Genomic DNA, 20401 nt, shown 5'->3' with positions numbered 1-20401 from the left:
TCACAGTGTAGGCAGGTCAGTTGGTAAATCACGTGGGTGCTTTCACACGTGGCTCTGCCTTTGATCGTGTACACCTTCCGGGTTACAGGACTGGAATAGGTGGTGGTGGGAGGGTGCATGGGACAGGTTTTACACCGGGGGCGGTTACAGGGGTAGGAGCCAGAGGGTAGGGAAGGTGGTTTGAGGATTTCATAGGGATGAACTAAGAGGTTACGAAGGTTAGGTGGACGGCGGAAAGACACTCTTGGTGGAGTGGGGAGGATTTCATGAAGGATGGATCTCATTTCAGGGCAGGATTTGAGGAAGTCGTATCCCTGCTGGAGAGCCACATTCAGAATCTGATCCAGTCCCGGAAAGTATCCTGTCACAAGTGGGGCACTTTTGGGGTTCTTCTGTGGAAGGTTCCGGGTTTGAGGAGATGAGGAAGTGGCTCTGGTTATTTGCTTCTGTACCAGGTCGGGAGGGTAGTTACGGGATGCAAAAGCTGTTATCAGGTTGTTGGTGTAATGGTTCAAGGATTCCGGACTGGAGCAGATTCGTTTGCCACGAAGACCTAGGCTGTAGGGAAGGGACCGTTTGATGTGGAATGGGTGGCAGCTGTCATAATGGAGGTACTGTTGCTTGTTGGTGGGTTTGATGTGGACGGACGTGTGAAGCTGGCCATTGGACAGGTGGAGGTCAACGTCAAGGAAAGTGGCATGGGATTTAGAGTAGGACCAGGTGAATCGGATGGAACCAAAGGAGTTGAGGTTGGAGAGGAAATTCTGGAGTTCTTCTTCACTGTGAGTCCAGATCATGAAAATGTCATCAATAAATCTGTACCAAACTTTGGGTTGGCAGGCCTGGGTAACCAAGAAGGCTTCCTCTAAGCGACCCATGAATAGGTTGGCGTACGAGGGGGCCATCCTGGTACCCATGGCTGTTCCCTTTAATTGTTGGTATGACTGGCCTTCAAAAGTGAAGAAGTTGTGGGTCAGGATGAAGCTGGCTAAGGTAATGAGGAAAGAGGTTTTAGGTAGGGCGGCAGGTGATCGGCGTGAAAGGAAGTGCTCCATCGCAGCGAGGCCCTGGACATGCGGAATATTTGTGTATAAGGAAGTGGCATCAATGGTTACAAGGATGGTTTCCGGGGGTAACAGACTGGGTAGGGATTCCAGGCGTTCGAGAAAGTGGTTGGTGTCTTTGATGAAGGATGGGAGACTGCATGTAATGGGTTGAAGGTGTTGATCTACGTAGGCAGAGATGCGTTCTGTGGGGGCTTGGTAACCAGCTACAATGGGACGGCCGGGATGATTGGGTTTGTGAATTTTGGGAAGAAGGTAGAAAGTGGGGGTGCGGGGTGTTGGTGGGGTCAGGAGGTTGATGGAGTCAGGTGAAAGGTTTTGTAGGGGGCCTAAGGTTCTGAGGATTCCTTGAAGCTCCGCCTGGACATCAGGAATGGGATTACCATGGCAAACTTTGTAAGTAGTGTTGTCTGAAAGCTGACGCAGTCCCTCAGCCACATACTCCCGACGATCAAGTACCACAGTCGTGGAACCCTTGTCCGCCGGAAGAATGACGATGGATTGGTCAGCCTTCAGATCACGGATAGCCTGGGCTTCAGCAGTGGTGATGTTGGGAGTAGGATTAAGGTTTTTTAAGAAGGATTGAGAGGCAAGGCTGGAAGTCAGAAATTCCTGGAAGGTTAGGAGAGGGTGATTTTGAGGAAGAGGAGGTGGGTCCCATTTTTCCCACGTGGAATGTTTCCCTCTATTATATATATATATATATATATATATATATGTATATATATATATATATATCTGCGAGTTTTTGTGTGTGTGTGTGTGTGTGTGTGTGTGTGCGCGCGCGTGCAAGTACAACATAAAAATACAGCACTATTACACAAAGGCATATTCCAGCCCAGCATCAGATTGTATGATACATTACCCATATCCACAAAAGAAAAGATAGAAAAAAAAATCAACATGAAGTCTCACTTGGTCAAGCATTGCTTCTATACTGTAAGGGAGTATCTACAAAAACTAAACTGTAACGCCAATTCAACAATTAAGAATTTCTTTGTAAAGTGTGCAGAATAATAAAATATTGTGCAATATTACTTTCTGATAAAAATAATGTGTGTAAAAATTTCAAGAAATGTTTATGATAATTAAGGAATGGTCCAATATATTTTGTACACTTTGCAATCAGAGATCAATAAATAAATAATCTATACACTCCAAATATTCAGGGTAATGTTGGGGAGAAGATGTAGGAATAATCGAAAAACACTAATAATCGATATACTTTCAAACTTGATACTCTTTTGTACTTTCAACATTGCAGCCCAGTCAGCAATCATGATAATCTAGTATATAAGAAACTATCAGCCTTGATTGCGGTAATGAAACCAACCTTTACCTAGGTTGGCGTCCATGGAGACGAGGCGCACGCCAGAGCTTAAGTTAAGTCTTTGTGTTGACCTAGTACTTATGTACCACAATTGTAGAATGTGACTATGCCTATTCAGGCTGGTTTAGTTTTAATTCTAGACCATGCCCTCTTAGACAAATTATATATTCAGGTATATCTTATGAAGAGGGCTCAATTATTTGGGCTGAAACCTACGTAAAGGTTGGTTTCAATACCGCAATCGAGGCCGATAGTTTCTTATATATTGATACTCTTTGTTCGAAAGTTTATCAAAGTTCTGTAGACCTATTTACTTCTTAAATAGCCTGTGATGTTGGTTTGCTTCTGAGAGGAGTTGATTTTTTTCACACACCATTTTGAATTTATCTTGCAACAATAATGTCATTGCACTGACAGTGCCTCTGCCACATATAATCTAGAAGAGTATCAACATGCTACAATGTGGTCAATGACTGAAAAGATCACTGTCTTCATCTACTTTCATATTCACTGTTCTCTTCATTTGGTTGTGAAGCAGCAGTCACAATTTCAGTGTACCTGAAGCTGGGTTCATATGCACTGATATTTAGCCACCGATTCAAGTTTTCTTTGTTGACATCTTCAAAACCATGTAAACCCATTTCCAGATTCATTATTAATGTAGTTATTCCTTCATCACGGAAACCTTGAAAATCACTTTCTTCCAGATCTGGAAGGCTTTTCCTCAATGACCGAACTAGTGTATGTGGCTCGACTTCTGCCAGGCATCAGAAATCCCGAGCATGGCATCTAGAATTGTCAACTTCTTCCAGAACACCACGAAATCTTCCTCATCAACCCAAATCGTCATTAATTAGGGCATTCTGAGTAGAACAGCCCAGTATTGCCAATTTACCAATACAATCACACCCTGCTCCACCGGCTGTGTAATGGCAGTCATATTAGGAGGTAAAAATATAATTATAGTGAGACCATAATCAGATATGAGAGTCCTCAGATCGGGAGCTGATTGTATTACCAAGTAATAGAACACCCTTCTTTGGTAATCCTTTCTATTCTAGAAACTGCTAAACTTGCGGTACAAGATGTATGTGGAATCAGTTTTTGAAAATGTCACTATTTAGTCATGCTCCTTTTTGTTTGCAATAATGCACAGGGAGATCCATAGCAGTGATAGCTTGAAATGTTTGATCCCCCCCATCACTAGTATTGTGTTCTTTAGGCAAGTTATATCCAGGAGCACAAACATCGCTCTTAGAAGCAAGAGTTCTAGTTGGCAGACATGTCTTACAATCAGCAGCATAAACTTCACTCTTAAATGCAAGGGTTCTGGTTGGCAGACGTTTCCAATACAGACCACTTTCATATGTGTTATAAATTTGGTCTGCTGCGAAATTCTCTTCTTCCACAAATTTCTGGAAAACTTCCCAGAAGGAATCAGCAGGTGCAACATTTGAACTAAGCTGCTCTCTTCGACAGTAAGTTCACGAATCTCATGATGATGACAAACTGGTTATCCGTCCAAACAAGGCATTAAATTCTCCTTCATGAAAAAATTAAACTTTTTTGGCATATGCCACATCAAAAGAATGGCCTCTTCTGCTCGTTTCTGGCTAAGCCGCTGCAAAAGAGCAACATCTAACTCCTCAAATGCAGATCTCTTCATGCTTTTTCGTGCGGATGGTCCAGAACCAGACTCGCACTTCCTGACAAAAACCTGTAATTTCTGTTTTTTTTTATTTTTTATTATAATGTCCCAAGCAATCTGCATCCCAATACCATAATTAGCACTTAGTTTTGCAGCAGTTGATCCCTTCTCAAATCTTTGAATTAATTCTAATGTCAACATGTTCCTTTCACTTCTCCATCACCTCTTGTTACACATTTCTTTTAAATTGCATCGTTGACACTTTTTTACATTGTGTATCACAAAAATGCTTGTATTTGTCTATGTTCCACATCTCCTTGTAAACCAGTGGATTGATTTCAACCAGAGTTGGCACACAAATCAACTACTGTCTGGAAAGAAGTACAGTGCGAGAGGCAGAGAGACAAGGCAGACACAGAAAGGAGGAGGAGGAAAGAGTAAAGGGAAGAGGGGGGGGGGGAGTGATTTGGGGGGGGTGATAGACAATGAGAGAAGGGGGGAAATACGGAAGCGTCCGATCCCGCCCGTCTGCTTTGACCCACGACGTCACAAATATGGCGGAAACAAAAACAAACACACACACTTTCCACAAGAAGCCTAATGACACTAACGGGACAAGCCAACGAGTTAAAATTTTAACTCGTTGGGACAAGCGCGGGAAATGGGGTGTTTTGGGTGGGGGGGGGCAAACTAAATATAAACAAATTTAGATGCCTTGCGTAGCTACAACGTGTAAGTGAAGACAGCCATGCATGAATACCCACCCACCTCCCCAGGGGTCGTAACCCCTGCAACCCATAGAAGATAGAGATGCTTCAGTAGCTGATTAGTGTTTTTTGTCTCTTTAAAAAAAAAAAAATCTCACGGGATAGAACGAACAGATCAGAAAGATAAATATAATAAACTAAAACAGAAATTGGAGGAAACAGATAATTAAAATAAGTAATAAGCGTTTTTAAATTAAAAAAAAAATCTCACGAGATAGAACGAACAGATCAGAAAAGTAAATAAAATAAGATAAAACAGAACTGGAGACAGCCACACTCAAACCAAACTCCGCGCCGTCATGAAGTCACACACAACACCCTTACGTCACGGGTCAAAGCCGACGCGTGGGATCGGACGCTTCTGTCGAAATATGTGCAATATATGTGATATACCTGTATGTGGGCAAAGCCATGGATAAAAAGCTAGTTAAATAAATACAGACCAGTCATTTTAGTTGTGGAAAACCAAATAAAAGAAACTGGAATTAAAATATGCGACTACTGTATGTGAAGTGCAATTTTTAAGTCCAACAATCTGCTGTCAAAGTTTTACAAAAAATACATGCACACAACAGAACAGTGATAAATAGAAAGTGCTGATCATGAAATACAACAATAAATGCACAGTATTAACACAGTTATAACAGATATGAACTGCCCTAATGGGAAAGGACTCCCTGAGCTGTCACTTACTACCGGAGCCATAATTTATCATAAGAAATATACCACACAAGTCCAAAGCATGGTTATTATGTAACAGCACTTAATAGTACGAAAATGGCTGTCACACTGGTCTCAAACTGTTGATGCTATCTTTGAACACAACATAAAATCTAATAACAAATTCATACAAAACTTAAGCATCAATTTCATACTACAACAGAAATGAGTAATCCAGACCTCAATACAATCTCTGCCTGGAGGGAAAAAAGGGAGACATACATTACAGAATATACTGGGTCATACAGTCACTTAATTTAAATGCAGGTAATTCTGCTCAGCCTAGAAAGGTATCACAAATCCACAAATGACAGGATTCACACAGAATTCTACCAAGAAGCTCCAAAATAACTAGGCACCTACATGTACTCACGTAGAACGAATATGGGTTTCTTTCCAGCATTAAGATACTACAAGATCATATGACAACATAAAGGGAAACTATGTAGACCTGAAGACGATGGAAGAAGACTGATGATGATGATGAGAATGAATAAAGTTAAACTATCTTATCAAGTAGGCCCTTTGTGCCTTCTAATCAAAGAACTGTTTGTATAGTAATCTATGTTTCACACACAGTACAAGACTATGTTCCTTGTACTATCCACAACACAAAATTTCCCGAGGCATCAAACACTAAAGATTAACTGAGCAGTCTGTTACCAGTACTACATAACAAACATCAGCTCTATTTCATTGAACCACTGTTGTTTACATACAACATTTATGAATGGATTTCACTACTTGTATGTCTAATATGAAAGAGATCAAAATTTGTGCATGTGTAATCCTGGAGAAAGGACCAGTAAAAGATCATTTAAGCTACAAAGAAATGGGAAGAAAGAAAACATAATTACTGCTATGTACTGTAAGGATTACTGGAGTGAAAGAGGTTATAGTGGAAATTCGTGAAGATTATAGTGGAAAACTACGAAATGCAAGTATGGCGTATAATCAGAGAGTTCGAAATAAATAGTTTTCCACTAGAACCAAGACACACTAAAATAATATAGAGCAACATCCTCTGCACTATGGGGTACAATATGAGGAAATAAATTAACACACAATATTTAATATAACAAAAAAGCATTATTTACAAATGATGACGACGATACACAACTAAGTGAAAAATAATTGTAATTCTTCAGAAGTTAGTGATGTGGGGCTTAAGTTTTTATACAGTGCTCCATTACCAACACCTGCCACTAAGATATTTCATTCACATTTGCCTCATCCTCTACGGACCATTGTTCTTCTTCTGGAACACATTGCTCCCAACTACTCTCATAGCCTTCAGTCTGTTCTATAACGACTGAAAGGCCACTTTCATCTGCATATTGGTCATCTTCAAAGTCATCAGAGTCATTATTATTTTCAGCATATGGAAAAACGTATGTCTCTCCTGAGCAATCCCTCACTTTCCACATTCCATTTTCTAAGACCTCCCTTAACTCCGAAATGGTGAGAGTGTTTGATTTAAGTTTGGAATGCAGAAGCGACAGTGGCACACACAGGTCGGCATCATAATAGTCACTGGACAAATTCATATGTTGTATTATTTCCCAAACTTCATCTAAAACACTTTTGCCTTCCTCATCGTGACTATTAGCAAGGTAGTTATACTCTGCAATTAATTTGTATATAAGCTGCCCCTCAGGTCTTTCAAAACCAGGATACGTTGTTTCAAGTTTCTTGCTAAATAATGCCAGTTGGGAACAACATCCCAGCGATTCTGCTCCTTCTGGGCCTTTGCCAATACCGTAATAACTAACTTCATATTCTGGATACCTTTGAACAATGTTATTCCCCCAGCACTTAAACTGCATTCGACTCCATTCAAACTTGTGATCTTCATCTCTAAAAGGTGTCCGCATATCGAACAGAATATTGATATCCCTATTAGGTGTACTGAAGATGGCGATTTGAGGCTTCATAAAACCAAATACTGTATACGGCACACTTTCAAGAGTTTCAGGAAACAAATGCTCAATAACTTCAATACAAACGAAGATATCTGTTCCCAACAAGCGACAATCCAAGTCTGAAATACTTCCTTGCAGAACCTGCACTTTACAGTCCACTTTGCGCCGTGTCAGAAAGTCACTTGCAGTAGGAGCAATGCGAGAGTGCTCATGGTACAACATTTCTTCATTCACATCGATTTCCAAAATTTCCTCTATACCAATTATGTTCTTAAACAATTTGAAGTACTGAAAGCGACCACAACCAAAATCAACAATTTTTTTAACACTCGCACGGGAACTGAAGTCACTGATAATTTGACACACAGCTTCCTGTCTCTGAACATTCACAGGTGGATAGAATTCAACACCATGTACACTATATCTCGATACACCGGGATAAATCACAGTGTCCGCAACTTCGTGCTTAGCTATATCCACACACTTTTTTACAACATTCCACAGTTCAAGCAGAGCTACATGAAATGTAATAATCATTCTACTAACAAGTAACACGTACTTCCATCAACACTACACGCTACAAATAGCAGTTAAACTTCGTCTTATCATTGTTAAGTTATGTGGCGCCAAAAACTCTGATTCCTCTGTTCAATAAAATGAACCACTTTAACGAGCATCTCCCTACATCAACAATGCACTTAATTAAAAACAACACTCCTCAGGCCTCACAACACCAACCGGTTTTCGTACATATACAACAAAGACCTTGTAAATAATAATACACAACCAGCTATGTCAAAGTGTTTAGTTCGAAGACGATGCATTATCTCGTACCGCCAAACTACTTTGGACGAGAGGGACGTCACAAATTTTTGGCGTTTTACTTCCGCCAATAAAATGCCCGGCATCTGATTTGATTGATTGTATTTTATTTCGTGGTCCATATGTCTCAACAGTTTTGCGTTCACAAGGTCGGGGAACGAGTCAGTTTTTTTACGTATAAAATATGATACTCTTATAGTTTATACAGACATAATATATATACACAGACATGATGTCTGTATAAAAATTTATACAGTAATTTCTTTGAGTAGTAATAAAAAAAAATACAGATTTTCTTAGAATCATTAAAGCACTACAGAAAAACAGATACAGAGCAGAAATGGATACAGATCTCAAATTTATATAACTTCATTAGTGGCATTATGTCATCTTGTATTATATTTATATATAGGTTCAACACCTGTAGTGACAACCCGTAAAGCATGTGTGGCAGAGCTAAGCCTCTTACAGAGATCTATTGTATGCGAAAACCATTTTCTTGTCAATGTGCACTCCAAGAAATTCTGTTGTTTCTGTTCTTTCTATTGGCTGATTACCACATGTCACAATTCTGTCTCTTTTTCTGTTTTCATACAGAACTGAATAAAACTGGTCTTACTGCAATTTAATGAGGGACCGTTCACCATGAACCAATTAACCACATCTGAAATTATGTGATTAATGGTTTCATGGAGATTATTATCTGTTTGTTCCATTGCTCATAAAAATTTCGTGTAATCAGCCAATAAAGTAAATTTATATCGCAGGCTTATACAAGATGACAGATCATTTATAAAAATCAAGACTAACAGCGGACAAAGTACTGAGCCATGAGCCACTTTATATGTACTGGAACTCAATACAAAATGTGCAGAAAAATCACATACTCCACCTGAGCTATTCAAGATAACTTTCTGTTTTCCGTCTTGGTTATACAACTGTAGCGAATTAGCTGCAAGACCACTTAATATTAAAGACTGTAATACGGACATGAAAGCAAATATATTACAAGAAAAAGATATTCATTTCACACAACAAAATAAAGACAATATGGGATATAGTGAAGGAGAACCAGACCTGAAGAGGGGCAAATAGCATTAAGAGTAAATGATACATTGGTGACAGATGTGTATAATGTTGTAGAACTTTTTAACAAACATTTTATAACTGTTACTGAAAAGATGAAGTTTTCTGGTACTGTAGATGCTGCCATGGGATACCTCAGACCAGACATTTCGAGTAACATCCATAATATGAAGTTGACCCTCACTACCTCAGCAAAACTAATGTCCGTTACAAAATCTTTAAAATCAAAAACATCTAGTGGATATGATGAAATATCAACAAAGTTAATTAAAGAATGTGAGTCCGAGTTAAGTAACACTTTAAGCTATCTGTGTAACCACTCATTTATCAGCGGAATATTTCCTGAATGGTTGAAATACCCTGAAGTTAGGCGACTGTTTAAGAAGGTATGTAAAGAAGTAGCATCAAATTTCTGTCCAATTTCACTTTTGCCAGCATTCTCAAAAATTTTAGAAAAGCTAATGTACAATAGGCTTTATAACCATCTTATCACAGATACCATACTGTCAAAGTCGCAGTTCGGATTTCTAAAGGGTTCTGATATTGAGAAGGCTATCTACACTTGCAGTGAAAATGTACTTAATTCATTAGACAAAAAATTGCAGGCAACTGGTATATTTTGTGATCTGTCAAAGGCATTTGACTGTGTACATCATAATATCCTTTTAAGTAAATTAGAATATTACAGTGTAACAGGAAATGCTGCAAAATGGTTCAAATCTTATATCTCTGACAGGAAACAAAGGGTGTTATTAGGAAAGAGACATGTATTAAGCTATCAGGCATCATCCAGCTGGAATACATGTGGGGTCCCACAAGGTTCCATCTCAGGGCCCTTGCTCTTTCTTGTGTATATCAATGACCATTCATCAACAACATTACCAGATTCCAAGTTTGTGTCGTATCTTGATGATACAAGCATTAAAATAAATAGCAAATCAAGTGTAGTCTTAGAAAGATCGGCTCATAAAATATTTGTGGGCATTAATTAACTGGTTCCTAGCCAATTATTTGTCACTAAACTTTGTAAAAACACACTACATGCAGTTCAGAATTTGTAAGGGGTGTCCCACGAGTATATGCCTAAAACATGATGACAAGCAGATAGAAGTTAACAGTGTTAAATTCTTTGGATTACAGCTTGATAACAAATTCAACTGGGAGGAGCACACCACAGAACTACTGTAGTGTCAAAACAAATCTCTATTTGCAATGGGAATTCTGTCAGACACAGGGGTTTTAAAAAATTAAAAAGCTAGCACATTACGCTTATTCTCACTCCATAATGTGATATGGGATTATTTTTGGGATAATTCATCAAGACAAGCCAAAGTTTTCTGGGCTCAAAAACGTCCAATAAGGGTTAAATGTGGTGTGAAATCAATAACATCCTGCAGATGCCTGTTTATGGAACTACGGATACTAACTACTGCTTCCCAATATTTTTAATCCTTAATGAAATTTGTGATTAAAAATATCACTTTTTCAAAACAACAGCTCAGTTCACAGAATCAGTACTAGAAATAAGAATAATCTTAACAAGTATTTAAAGTCACTTACCCTTGTAGAGAAAGGTGTGCATTATTCAGGAACACACATGTTCAATAACTTGCCAGCAGCCCTAAAAAGCTTAACAACCAATGAAATTCAGTTTGAGAGAAGCCTAAAGGATTTATTGGTGGCCCACTCCTCTTGCTGTTGATGAATTTCTCAGTAGAACCAACTGATTTTGTGTGTGTGTGTGTGTGTGTGTGTGTGTGTGTGTGTGTGTGTGTGTGTGTGTGTGTGTGTGTGAAGACGAATTCTTTACAGAAAAATGGAAAAACTGGTAGAAGCTGACTTCGGGGAAGATCAGTTTGGATTCCGTAGAAATGTTGGAACACGTGAGGCAATACTGACCGTACGACTTACCTTAGAAGAAAGATTAAGGAAAGGCTAACCCATGTTTCTAGCATTTGTAGACTTAGAGGAGGCTTTTGACAATGTTGACTGGAACACTCTCTTTCAAATTCTAAAGGTGGCCTGTGTAAAATACAGGGAGCGAAAGGCTATTTACAATTTGTGCAGAAACCAGATGGCAGTTATAAGAGTCGAGGGACATGAAAGGGAAGCAGCGGTTGGGAAGGGAGTGAAACAGGGTTGTAGCCTCTCCCCGATGTTATTCAATCTGTATATTGAGCAAGCAGTAAAGGAAACAAAAGAAAAATTTGGAGTAGGTATTAAAATTCATGGAGAAGAAATAAAAACTTTGAGGTCCGCCAATGACATTGTAATTCTGTCAGAGACAGCGAAGGACTTGGAAGAGCAGTTGAACTGAATGGACAGTGTCTTGAAAGGAGGATATAAGATGAACATCAACAAAAGCAAAATGAGGATAATGGAATGTAGTCGAATTAAGTCGGGTGATGCTGAAGGAATTAAATTTGGAAATGAGACACTTAAAGTAGTAAATGAGTTTTGCTATTTGGGGAGCAAAATAACTGATGATGGTCAAAGTAGAGAGGATATAAAATGTAGACTGGCAATGGCAAGGAAAGCGTTTCCGAAGAAGAGAAATTTGTTAACAGAGTATATATTTAAGTGTCAGGAAGTCGTTTCTGAAAGTATTTGTATGGAGTGTAGCCATGTATGGAAGTGAAACATGGACGATAAATAGTTTGGACAAGAAGAGAATAGAAGCTTTCGAAATGTAGTGCTACAGAAGAATGCTGAAGATTAATAATAATAATAATAATAATAATTTTATTGTCATTTGGCCATTACAGCAATAGGCAACGTCATATAATACTAAAATACAATTGATAGTTTGAAAGAAACAACAGGTTTGTTGTTAACCTTATAGTATTATATTACAGTTGATAAATTCTCTTATATCATAGAATGGGTGGAGGACTAGCCAGTCATGAATTGTTTGTTTGAATAATTATTCAGCTAATTCTTGAACAGATTGAGGAAGATTATTAAATAATTTATATCCCATGATTTCGTAGCTTTTTACAATCTGTGGTAAGGAATATAGAGGCACACATTCCTTATTGTATTGTGGCTATGTACATTTTCTCTGGTTTTTGTTTCTGGTAATTTCTTCTTTGTATAAATTAGAACATAGTATATGTACAAGTTTATAACAGTCATGATTTTCTGTTCACAGAACTTTGGTTCACAGTGTGCCTTATATGCAGAACCAGTAATTATCCTAATAGCTTTTTTTTGCAGTATTAATATGTCATGTACACAGCTAGAGTTCCCCCTCAAAATAATTCCATATGTTATTATAGTTTGAAATAATGAAAAATAGGATGTTCTAACATATTTTTCAGGAACACAATCCATAAGTAAATAACTCTTGACAATTTACCACTAATATATTGTACATGTTGAACCCAAGATAATTTATCATCAATGTATACCCCCAAAAATTTGACGTAACTTGGATTATCTGACAGAAGCTTGTCTCTAAGACTACAGACCATCTGTTGTGTTTTGTTTTCATTCAGCAGGAATCCATTTGCCTTGAACCAATAGGATGCTTGGTCAATTGTCTTTGCTGCACATGTTTTAAGGCTATTGAAATCATCACTAGCATGAAGAAATGTTGTATCATCTGCGTACAACACAGTGGTGGACTTGATAAATGACGGCAGACCATTTATCATTATCAGGAACAAAAAGGGGCCCAGCACAGATCCCTGCGGAACACCTACCTTGACTTGTTCTATACTCGACATTACTCTCCCTACACAAACAACTTGCTTATGATTCTGAAGATATGATTTTATTAATTTAAGGCTGTTATGTCTAATACCATAGAATTCCAGTTCTTCTAGGAGTGGCTTATGCTTTACACAGTCAAAAGCTTTGCTTAGATCACAAAATGTGAGTTGAGCATAGCCCTTATCCTCAAACACTTGATGTAAGTATTTGACTACAAAGTCTATAGCAGCCACAGTAGACAACTTTTTCCTAAAACCATACTGAGATTCACTAATTATTCCTAATTTTTCAAAATAGACAGATAGCTGTTGGTAAATTACACATTCCAGTATTTTAGAAAAAGCTGGGACTATGGAGATTGGTCTGTAACTGGAAGGTGAGTCCATATCTCCCTTTTTATATATTGGACCTACCCTAACCAATTTGAGTTCTTCGGGAAAATATCCATTGGATATGCATTTATTTATACAGAATGTTAAGGGGTACACAATATAGTCTATTACTTTCTTTAGTAAATTACAGGATATGTCATATATATCTACACTGTCTGAAGATTTCATCCATTTTACAATGCTTAGGACATGACTAGGTGACACCTCGGAGAACATGAACGTACCTGTGTCTGTTGGTGTTCTGCAAACATTTTTAGAAAGTGACTCTGATAAACTGATATCAGGTTTGATTATAGTATTTCCTAAATCTTCAACAGATTTAATAAAGAAATCATTGAATTTTTGGGGACTTGTATTAATTTTTTTGCTTCGTACATCTTTAGCAACACCATTTATTAATTTCCATGCAGCTTTGCACTTATTTGTGGAATTATCAATGGTATTGAAATTATGTGCTTTTTTTGGCTTCCACGATGGCTTTTTTTTATACTCATTCCTGAATTTAATATAGGCTAATCTGGCATGATCTATTTTCTGATTGCTACATATATTGTGCAACACCATAACTTGGTTTTTCATATTTGATAATTGTTTAGTGAAGCATGAATTTTGTCTGTTTGTAGCCCTGTTTGTAAAGCCTTTGTCAGTTAATTTGAATTTCTTTATGGGGATGTTGTCATTAAATTGTGTCAGAAAGGTTTTAAAAAAATCTCTCAAATAATAGTTTCCCATATCTTATTTTATTTACATCCTCTCTGCTTGTTGTTTCTCTTTCTCTTTCTTTTTTACAATGCTCTAAAGTGTTTTTATTTTATTATTAGAATTATCCATTTTCTTCTCATAATGAAGGGCTCTTGATTTCTGTATGAGTTTCTTTAAAATTTTACAGTATAATCTATAGTGTTCCCATTTTACCACCTATTTACAGGGTGTTTCAAAAATGACCGGTATGTTTGAAATGGCAATAAAAATTAAACGAGCAGCGATAGAAATACACCGTTTGTTGCAATATGCTTGGGACAACAGTACATTTTCAGGCAGACAAACTTTCGAAATTACAGTAGTTACAATTTTCAACAACAGATGGCGCTGCGGTCTGGGAAACTCTATAGTACGATATTTTCCACATATCCACCATGCGTAGCAATAATATGGTGTAGTCTCTGACTGAAATTACCCGAAACCTTTGACAACGTGTCTGGCGGAATGGCTTCACATGCAGATGAGATGTACTGCTTCAGCTGTTCAATTGTTTCTGGATTCTGGCGGTACACCTGGTCTTTCAAGTGTCCCCACAGAAAGAAGTCACAGGGGTTCATGTCTGGCGAATAGGGAGGCCAATCCACGCCGCCTCCTGTATGTTTCGGATAGCCCAAAGCAATCACACAATCATCGAAATATTCATTCAGGAAATTAAAGACGTCCGCCGTGCGATGTGGCCGGGCACCATCTTGCATAAGCCACGAGGTGTTCGCAGTGTCGTCTAAGGCAGTTTTTACCGCCACAAATTCACGAAGAATGTCCAGATAGCGTGATGCAGTAATCGTTTCGGATCTGAAAAATGGGCCAATGATTCCTTTGGAAGAAATGGCGGTCCAGACCAGTACTTTTTGAGGATGCAGGGACGATGGGACTGCAACATGGGGCTTTTTGGTTCCCCATATGCGCCAGTTCTGTTTATTGACGAAGCCGTCCAGGTAAAAATAAGCTTCGTCAGTAAACCAAATGCTGCCCACATGCATATCGCCGTCATCAATCCTGTGCACTATATCGTTAGCGAATGTCTCTCGTGCAGCAATGGTAGCGGCGCTGAGGGGTTGCCATGTTTGAATTTTGTATGGATAGAGGTGTAAACTCTGGCGCATGAGACGATACGTGGACGTTGGCGTCATTTGGACAGCAGCTGCAACATGGCGAACGGAAACCCGAGGCCGCTGTTGAATCACCTGCTGCACTAGCTGCGCGTTGCCCTCTGTGGTTGCCGTACACGGTCGCCCTACCTTTCCAGCACGTTCATCCGTCACGTTCCCAGTCCGTTGAAATTTTTCAAACAGATCCTTTATTGTATCGCTTTTCGGTCCTTTGGTTACATTAAACCTCCGTTGAAAACTTCGTCTTGTTGCAACAACACTGTGTTCTAGGCAGTGGAATTCCAACACCAGAAAAATCCTCTGTTCTAAGGAATAAACCATGTTGTCTACAGCACACTTGCACATTGTGAACAGCACATGCTTACAGCAGAAAGACGATGTACAGAATGGCGCACCCACAGACTGCGTTGTCTTCTATATCTTTCACATCACTTGCAGCGCCATCTGTTGTTGAAAATTGTAACTACTGTAATTTCGAAAGTTTGTCCACCTGAAAATGTACTGTTGTCCCAAGCATATTGCAACAAACGGTGTATTTCTATTGCTGCTCGTTTAGTTTTTATTGCCGTTTCAAATATACCGGTCATTTTTGAAACACCCTGTAGATAATCTTATTACAGCATTAGGTTCCCTTTTGGTTTTACATGCCTGTTTTATAGCTTTTGTAATCCAAGGCTTACAGAATTGGAACCACTGTTTCTCACCCATTTCTTTGGAAATATATCTTCAAAAAGAGTACAGAATTCATTTATAAAACAGTTAAATTTAGTATCAATATTATCAAGTCTACTTACTGAAGACCAATCCATTTGCTGCAACCTATGGTTGAAAATTTCTTTTGCCTCTTTGTTTGTTACTATTATGAACTTCCATTGAGTAAATTGTTTTTTAAACAGATTAACATCATAAAGAGTGAGAATTTGTCCGTCATGATCTGACAGTATAATTCTGATGTCTACTTATATCTAAAAAAATGTTATCTATTATAGTTTGGGACTTGGATGTAATTCTTGTTGGAAAGTTTATTACCCATATCAGATTATATAAGGTCTTCACAGTCTCAAAGTAAATGACAGACTTAAACGGTAACATGTTCCGAAAACACCAAATTGGTGTCATTTGACATCATTATTTTGTACACAAACGTACCAGTGGATCAAACTTTGAACATTATAGAACAAAACTTAAGGTACCACAAAAAATTATCCACCATTGATGAGCTAATGTTACTTCTTAGAACGACTCTTAAATACAATTATTTTTTGTTCAATAAAAAATTATATTCACAGCCATGTGGCTTAGCTATGGGGAGTCCACTTGCATTATCATGTCCGAAATTTTTATAAATTCTCTCGAATTGGTTTTTTTCCAAAATTACCCAGAATTAGTGAACAACATCATATTTTATGCGAGATACGTGGATGAAATTCTTCTACTGGTTAATAATTCTCCAGAAGGAATAGAGCAAATTTTCGCAATGTTTAACAGTCTACATGAAAAAATAAAATTCACACAAGAATTGGAATCAGCTGACAGATCACTAAATTATCTTGATTTAACGTTGACTATTAAAGATGCTAAAATAGAGTTCAACATATTCCGGAAGGCAACTTATTCAGACAACATCATCCCAGCCGATTCAACCCACCCCCAAGCGCATAAAATGGCGTTTTTCTATTCTAGTATCCATCGGGCGATTTCTATTCTGTTGTCAGATGTCAACCTCGAAAAAGAATTACAAATTCTCGAGAGTATTGCACAGAATAATGGCTATGACCCAAAGATAGTGAGGCAGCTATATCATAAGAAAACGCGAAAAAGGACAACGACTTTAGTAAACACAAATACTCAAACCCAAGATCAGACCAAGAAATGGTTGTCAGTTCCTTATATAGGTAATGTCTCTTACAAGATAGGGAGCCTGTTGAAAAATTCAGGTTTTAAAATTTCCTACTCGACGAGTAATAGTTTAAAGCAAAAGTTGGTTCATTCCCTTGAGAAAGACGGTGACAAGTCAGCAAAATCAGGCATATATAAGATTATGTGTGATGATTGCCCATGTTATTACATAGGTCAAACAGGCAGAGCTATAGCAGTAAGGTTTAAAGAACATCTTCCAATAAAGGGCGTAGGAACACGGGGGTCAGCCTTTGCGGAACATCTGGTGCAAATGGCTCATACATCTAAACCTTTGTCTGACATAGAGCTACTACATCATGAAGTTAAGGGATATAGACTCGACATGCTTGAGGAACTACAAATTTATGCACACCTAATTACAGATAGAAGCAATTTACTGAATGATCAACTGTATCTAAAAAATAGGGCATACATCAAAGGCTTCCAACCTATACTAGGTTTACAATAATTCATAATGCATGTGACCTCACAGTTTCTGTAATAATAGATCCGTTCCTACAGATGTTCATACGAGATTTGTTGGTCAGTTTAGAAAGCTCTGTAATAGAATGTAAAACGTAGTCATGCTGGATACTGTAATTAACTTACAATAGTAAAATATAAAATTAATTCATAGCAAAAAGGTTATCTGACGCGTGCGTAATAAGAGTTTAACTCTATACGTCTCGCGTATGTGCGCCGCCCTCTGTGGGAACAGACCGCGATGCCCTCGTGGTCCGCAGTCTCTAGTCACATGACGAGGCCCATACAACGGGCTTAAAGTGAATTTCTACAGTTGGTTTAATAGAAGTGACAAAACCTTATGGTTCTGCATCAGGTTTTATGAAGTTGACTTAGGACATGGCCTGTTTTAGGCAAGCATTTAAGTAATAATTTATGTAAGTACTATACGTGGCACCCTGTAGGATGACCATATCTAATATAATTTGCTAGCACATTATAATATTAACTTGTTGCAGGTTCTGAAGAAGACGTTATTAATTACGTTGAAACGTAGGTAAACGATAAAGTTAACCTGCAACTGTAGGCTGTATATTCTTATATAAACAATTTCAGTTGCTGTCGCTGCAAAGAAATGTTAAAAATTATGAAATTTTATTCTTATTTTCTGTCAAAAAGATTATTTTGCAATCCCCCAAAACCATTATATCTTTTGCTACAGCATGTGTTACTAAACTATAACTTACTATAGATGACAAGGCACATTTATTAGTAACAAGGTGCTCAGTTAAGCACAACATCTGTGCATTATTTATAGAGTCCTTTTCATTAACGTTAATAAGTAGTTGATCTGTTTTGCTTAAGAGGCCTCCTATATTTTGATGAAAGAATAAGATGCCTTCCTCTTGCTTTTTTACTCTATTAGTGCTTTCGTTAGCTGACTGAGAATCCACTGGAATTTGCCTTGAGACAGGAGGGAGGAGACCCTTGACGTTGTCCCTTCTTTTTCTTCAGGCTCACACATAAAAAATCGTTCAGATGAGGAGGCGGCTCAGAATTTCTTCTGCCCAACAACCTTTTATTTGGATTGCTTGATGAATATTTCTTCACATTTGTTGCATTTGGAATTTCCGTTTTTCCTGTAGATGTCACATTTTTCCTTCTGCAGATGAAGTTAATATTGTAGTTGAAATCACAAGTTCAGCATAAGAGAGTGTTTTAGATTGACCTTGCGTTTCAATTTGTACGCCAACTAGATTAGATTAGATTATATTAGTATTTCCGATTTCTTTGTTGACACATGATGTATGAAGTAAGTCATATCTTGTCGCTATGCTCGAGAGGATCACGTTTACATTTCATAAATTTCACGACATACATTGTTTCTCTAACAGACTGTTTAGCATTATTATGGTACACATAATTAGAACCTTCTATGAAGAGAATGGCATCATTTTCTGTGAGTATATCCAATAGTTTACTAAAGTCCTTTATTACCTCATACATAGGTGCACCTAGATTTACGAAAGATGTTATGTTAATGTTCATTTCACTAAGCATCTTCGAAATATTTAGTCCATGGTTATCATCTAAATCTAGCATATTTCTGTCTTTATAACTTATGTCACAGAACTTCATATTGTCCTATTTATTCAGTTTTGTATAATTACTTAGAACTTCAGGAACTTTCAGGGGAATATTCATAGTATCTAAAGAAACACTTGGTTTTCACAATGTTTGAATTATCGTATGGGTACATTTATCATGTGCAATCACTTCAAAGTTGGTTTTGTTAGACACAGCCGTTGGAAACATTTTCTGGTGTTGTTTCACGCGTGAAGGCACTTTCAGCACAATGCAGCAGTTCTTATATTCACTACCAGTACCGTCACTAGACATTTTCATTGTGAGCGATTTTATGACTGTCTCCCAGTTACGAAGAAACCTTTTTGCTGCCGTAAGTTCCTCCTGAATAACGTCAGCAGTACTTTCTTCTACTCCAAGAGAAAACTTCTTGACAGCGGCGTCCTGAAGGTCACAGGTTTTATTTATTGTGTCTACACTCGCCAAACATTGATGTTTCGGACTAGTAACAGGTATCATGTGTCTAGCTGCTCTACACGCCTGGCTATAATGACAGAAGAACAGCTGATTGATTCTTACAGTAATTTTCCTTTTGTTGTCCGGATGCCTTCCACGACATCATCGGCCACCATCCACACATTATCTGCTATTTTTTGTATTGAAGGTCTTCCACAGACAATTGTCTCCGACAATGTGCTGCAATTCATGTCCGTAGAATTTCAATCATTTGGAAAACCAATGGTATTCAAAATCTGAAGTCAGCGCCGTTTTCGCCACAGTCCAACGGTGCAGCTGAAAGTTTGGTCAGGATTTTCAAATCATAGATGTTAAAGTTGTGAGACTCCCATTCTCGGGAGGATGCATTGTTACTCTTCTTATCCTCACATCGCTCTCAGCACCGAGATGGCCGCTCGCCGGCTGAATTGCTCCATGGCCGTCCCATTGGACTTTGATGACGTTGTTACATCCACCGCATCGTGTTACTTTGCCACAGCGGACTCCTACTTTTGCTCCTGGTGATGTTGTTTATTATTGCCAATATCATGGGTCTAAGCATTGGCTTCAAGGGCAGTTTCTTTGCTGCCTCGGCCGCGCTATGTATGTGGCTTTGGGTGCCTCT

The 20401-nt window shown here is 38.2% G+C and overlaps 1 protein-coding gene across 1 annotated transcript; it reads right to left on the bottom strand.

Annotated features, from left to right (window-relative positions):
• Window positions 1–5303: 5303 nt before the first annotated feature.
• On the bottom strand, window positions 5304–8243 carry LOC126092882 (small RNA 2'-O-methyltransferase). Its single transcript, XM_049908615.1, has one exon. It carries the CDS (start codon window positions 7986–7988, stop codon window positions 6735–6737), a length of 1254 nt encoding a protein of 417 aa, XP_049764572.1. The 5' UTR covers window positions 7989–8243; the 3' UTR covers window positions 5304–6734.
• Between the last annotated feature and the right edge of the window lie 12158 nt (window positions 8244–20401).

The sequence above is a fragment of the Schistocerca cancellata genome, chromosome 1, assembly GCF_023864275.1.
Source record: "Schistocerca cancellata isolate TAMUIC-IGC-003103 chromosome 1, iqSchCanc2.1, whole genome shotgun sequence".
Lineage (NCBI taxonomy): Eukaryota > Metazoa > Arthropoda > Insecta > Orthoptera > Acrididae > Schistocerca > Schistocerca cancellata.
Note: the sequence above shows the minus strand (reverse complement) of the source record. Positions and strands in the feature narration are given on the sequence as shown.

What these genes read in the sequence shown, in the direction of transcription:
- LOC126092882 (XM_049908615.1), bottom strand. Translation starts at nt 7,988, where the DNA reads ATGATTATTACATTTCATGTAGCTCTGCTTGAACTGTGGAATGTTGTA.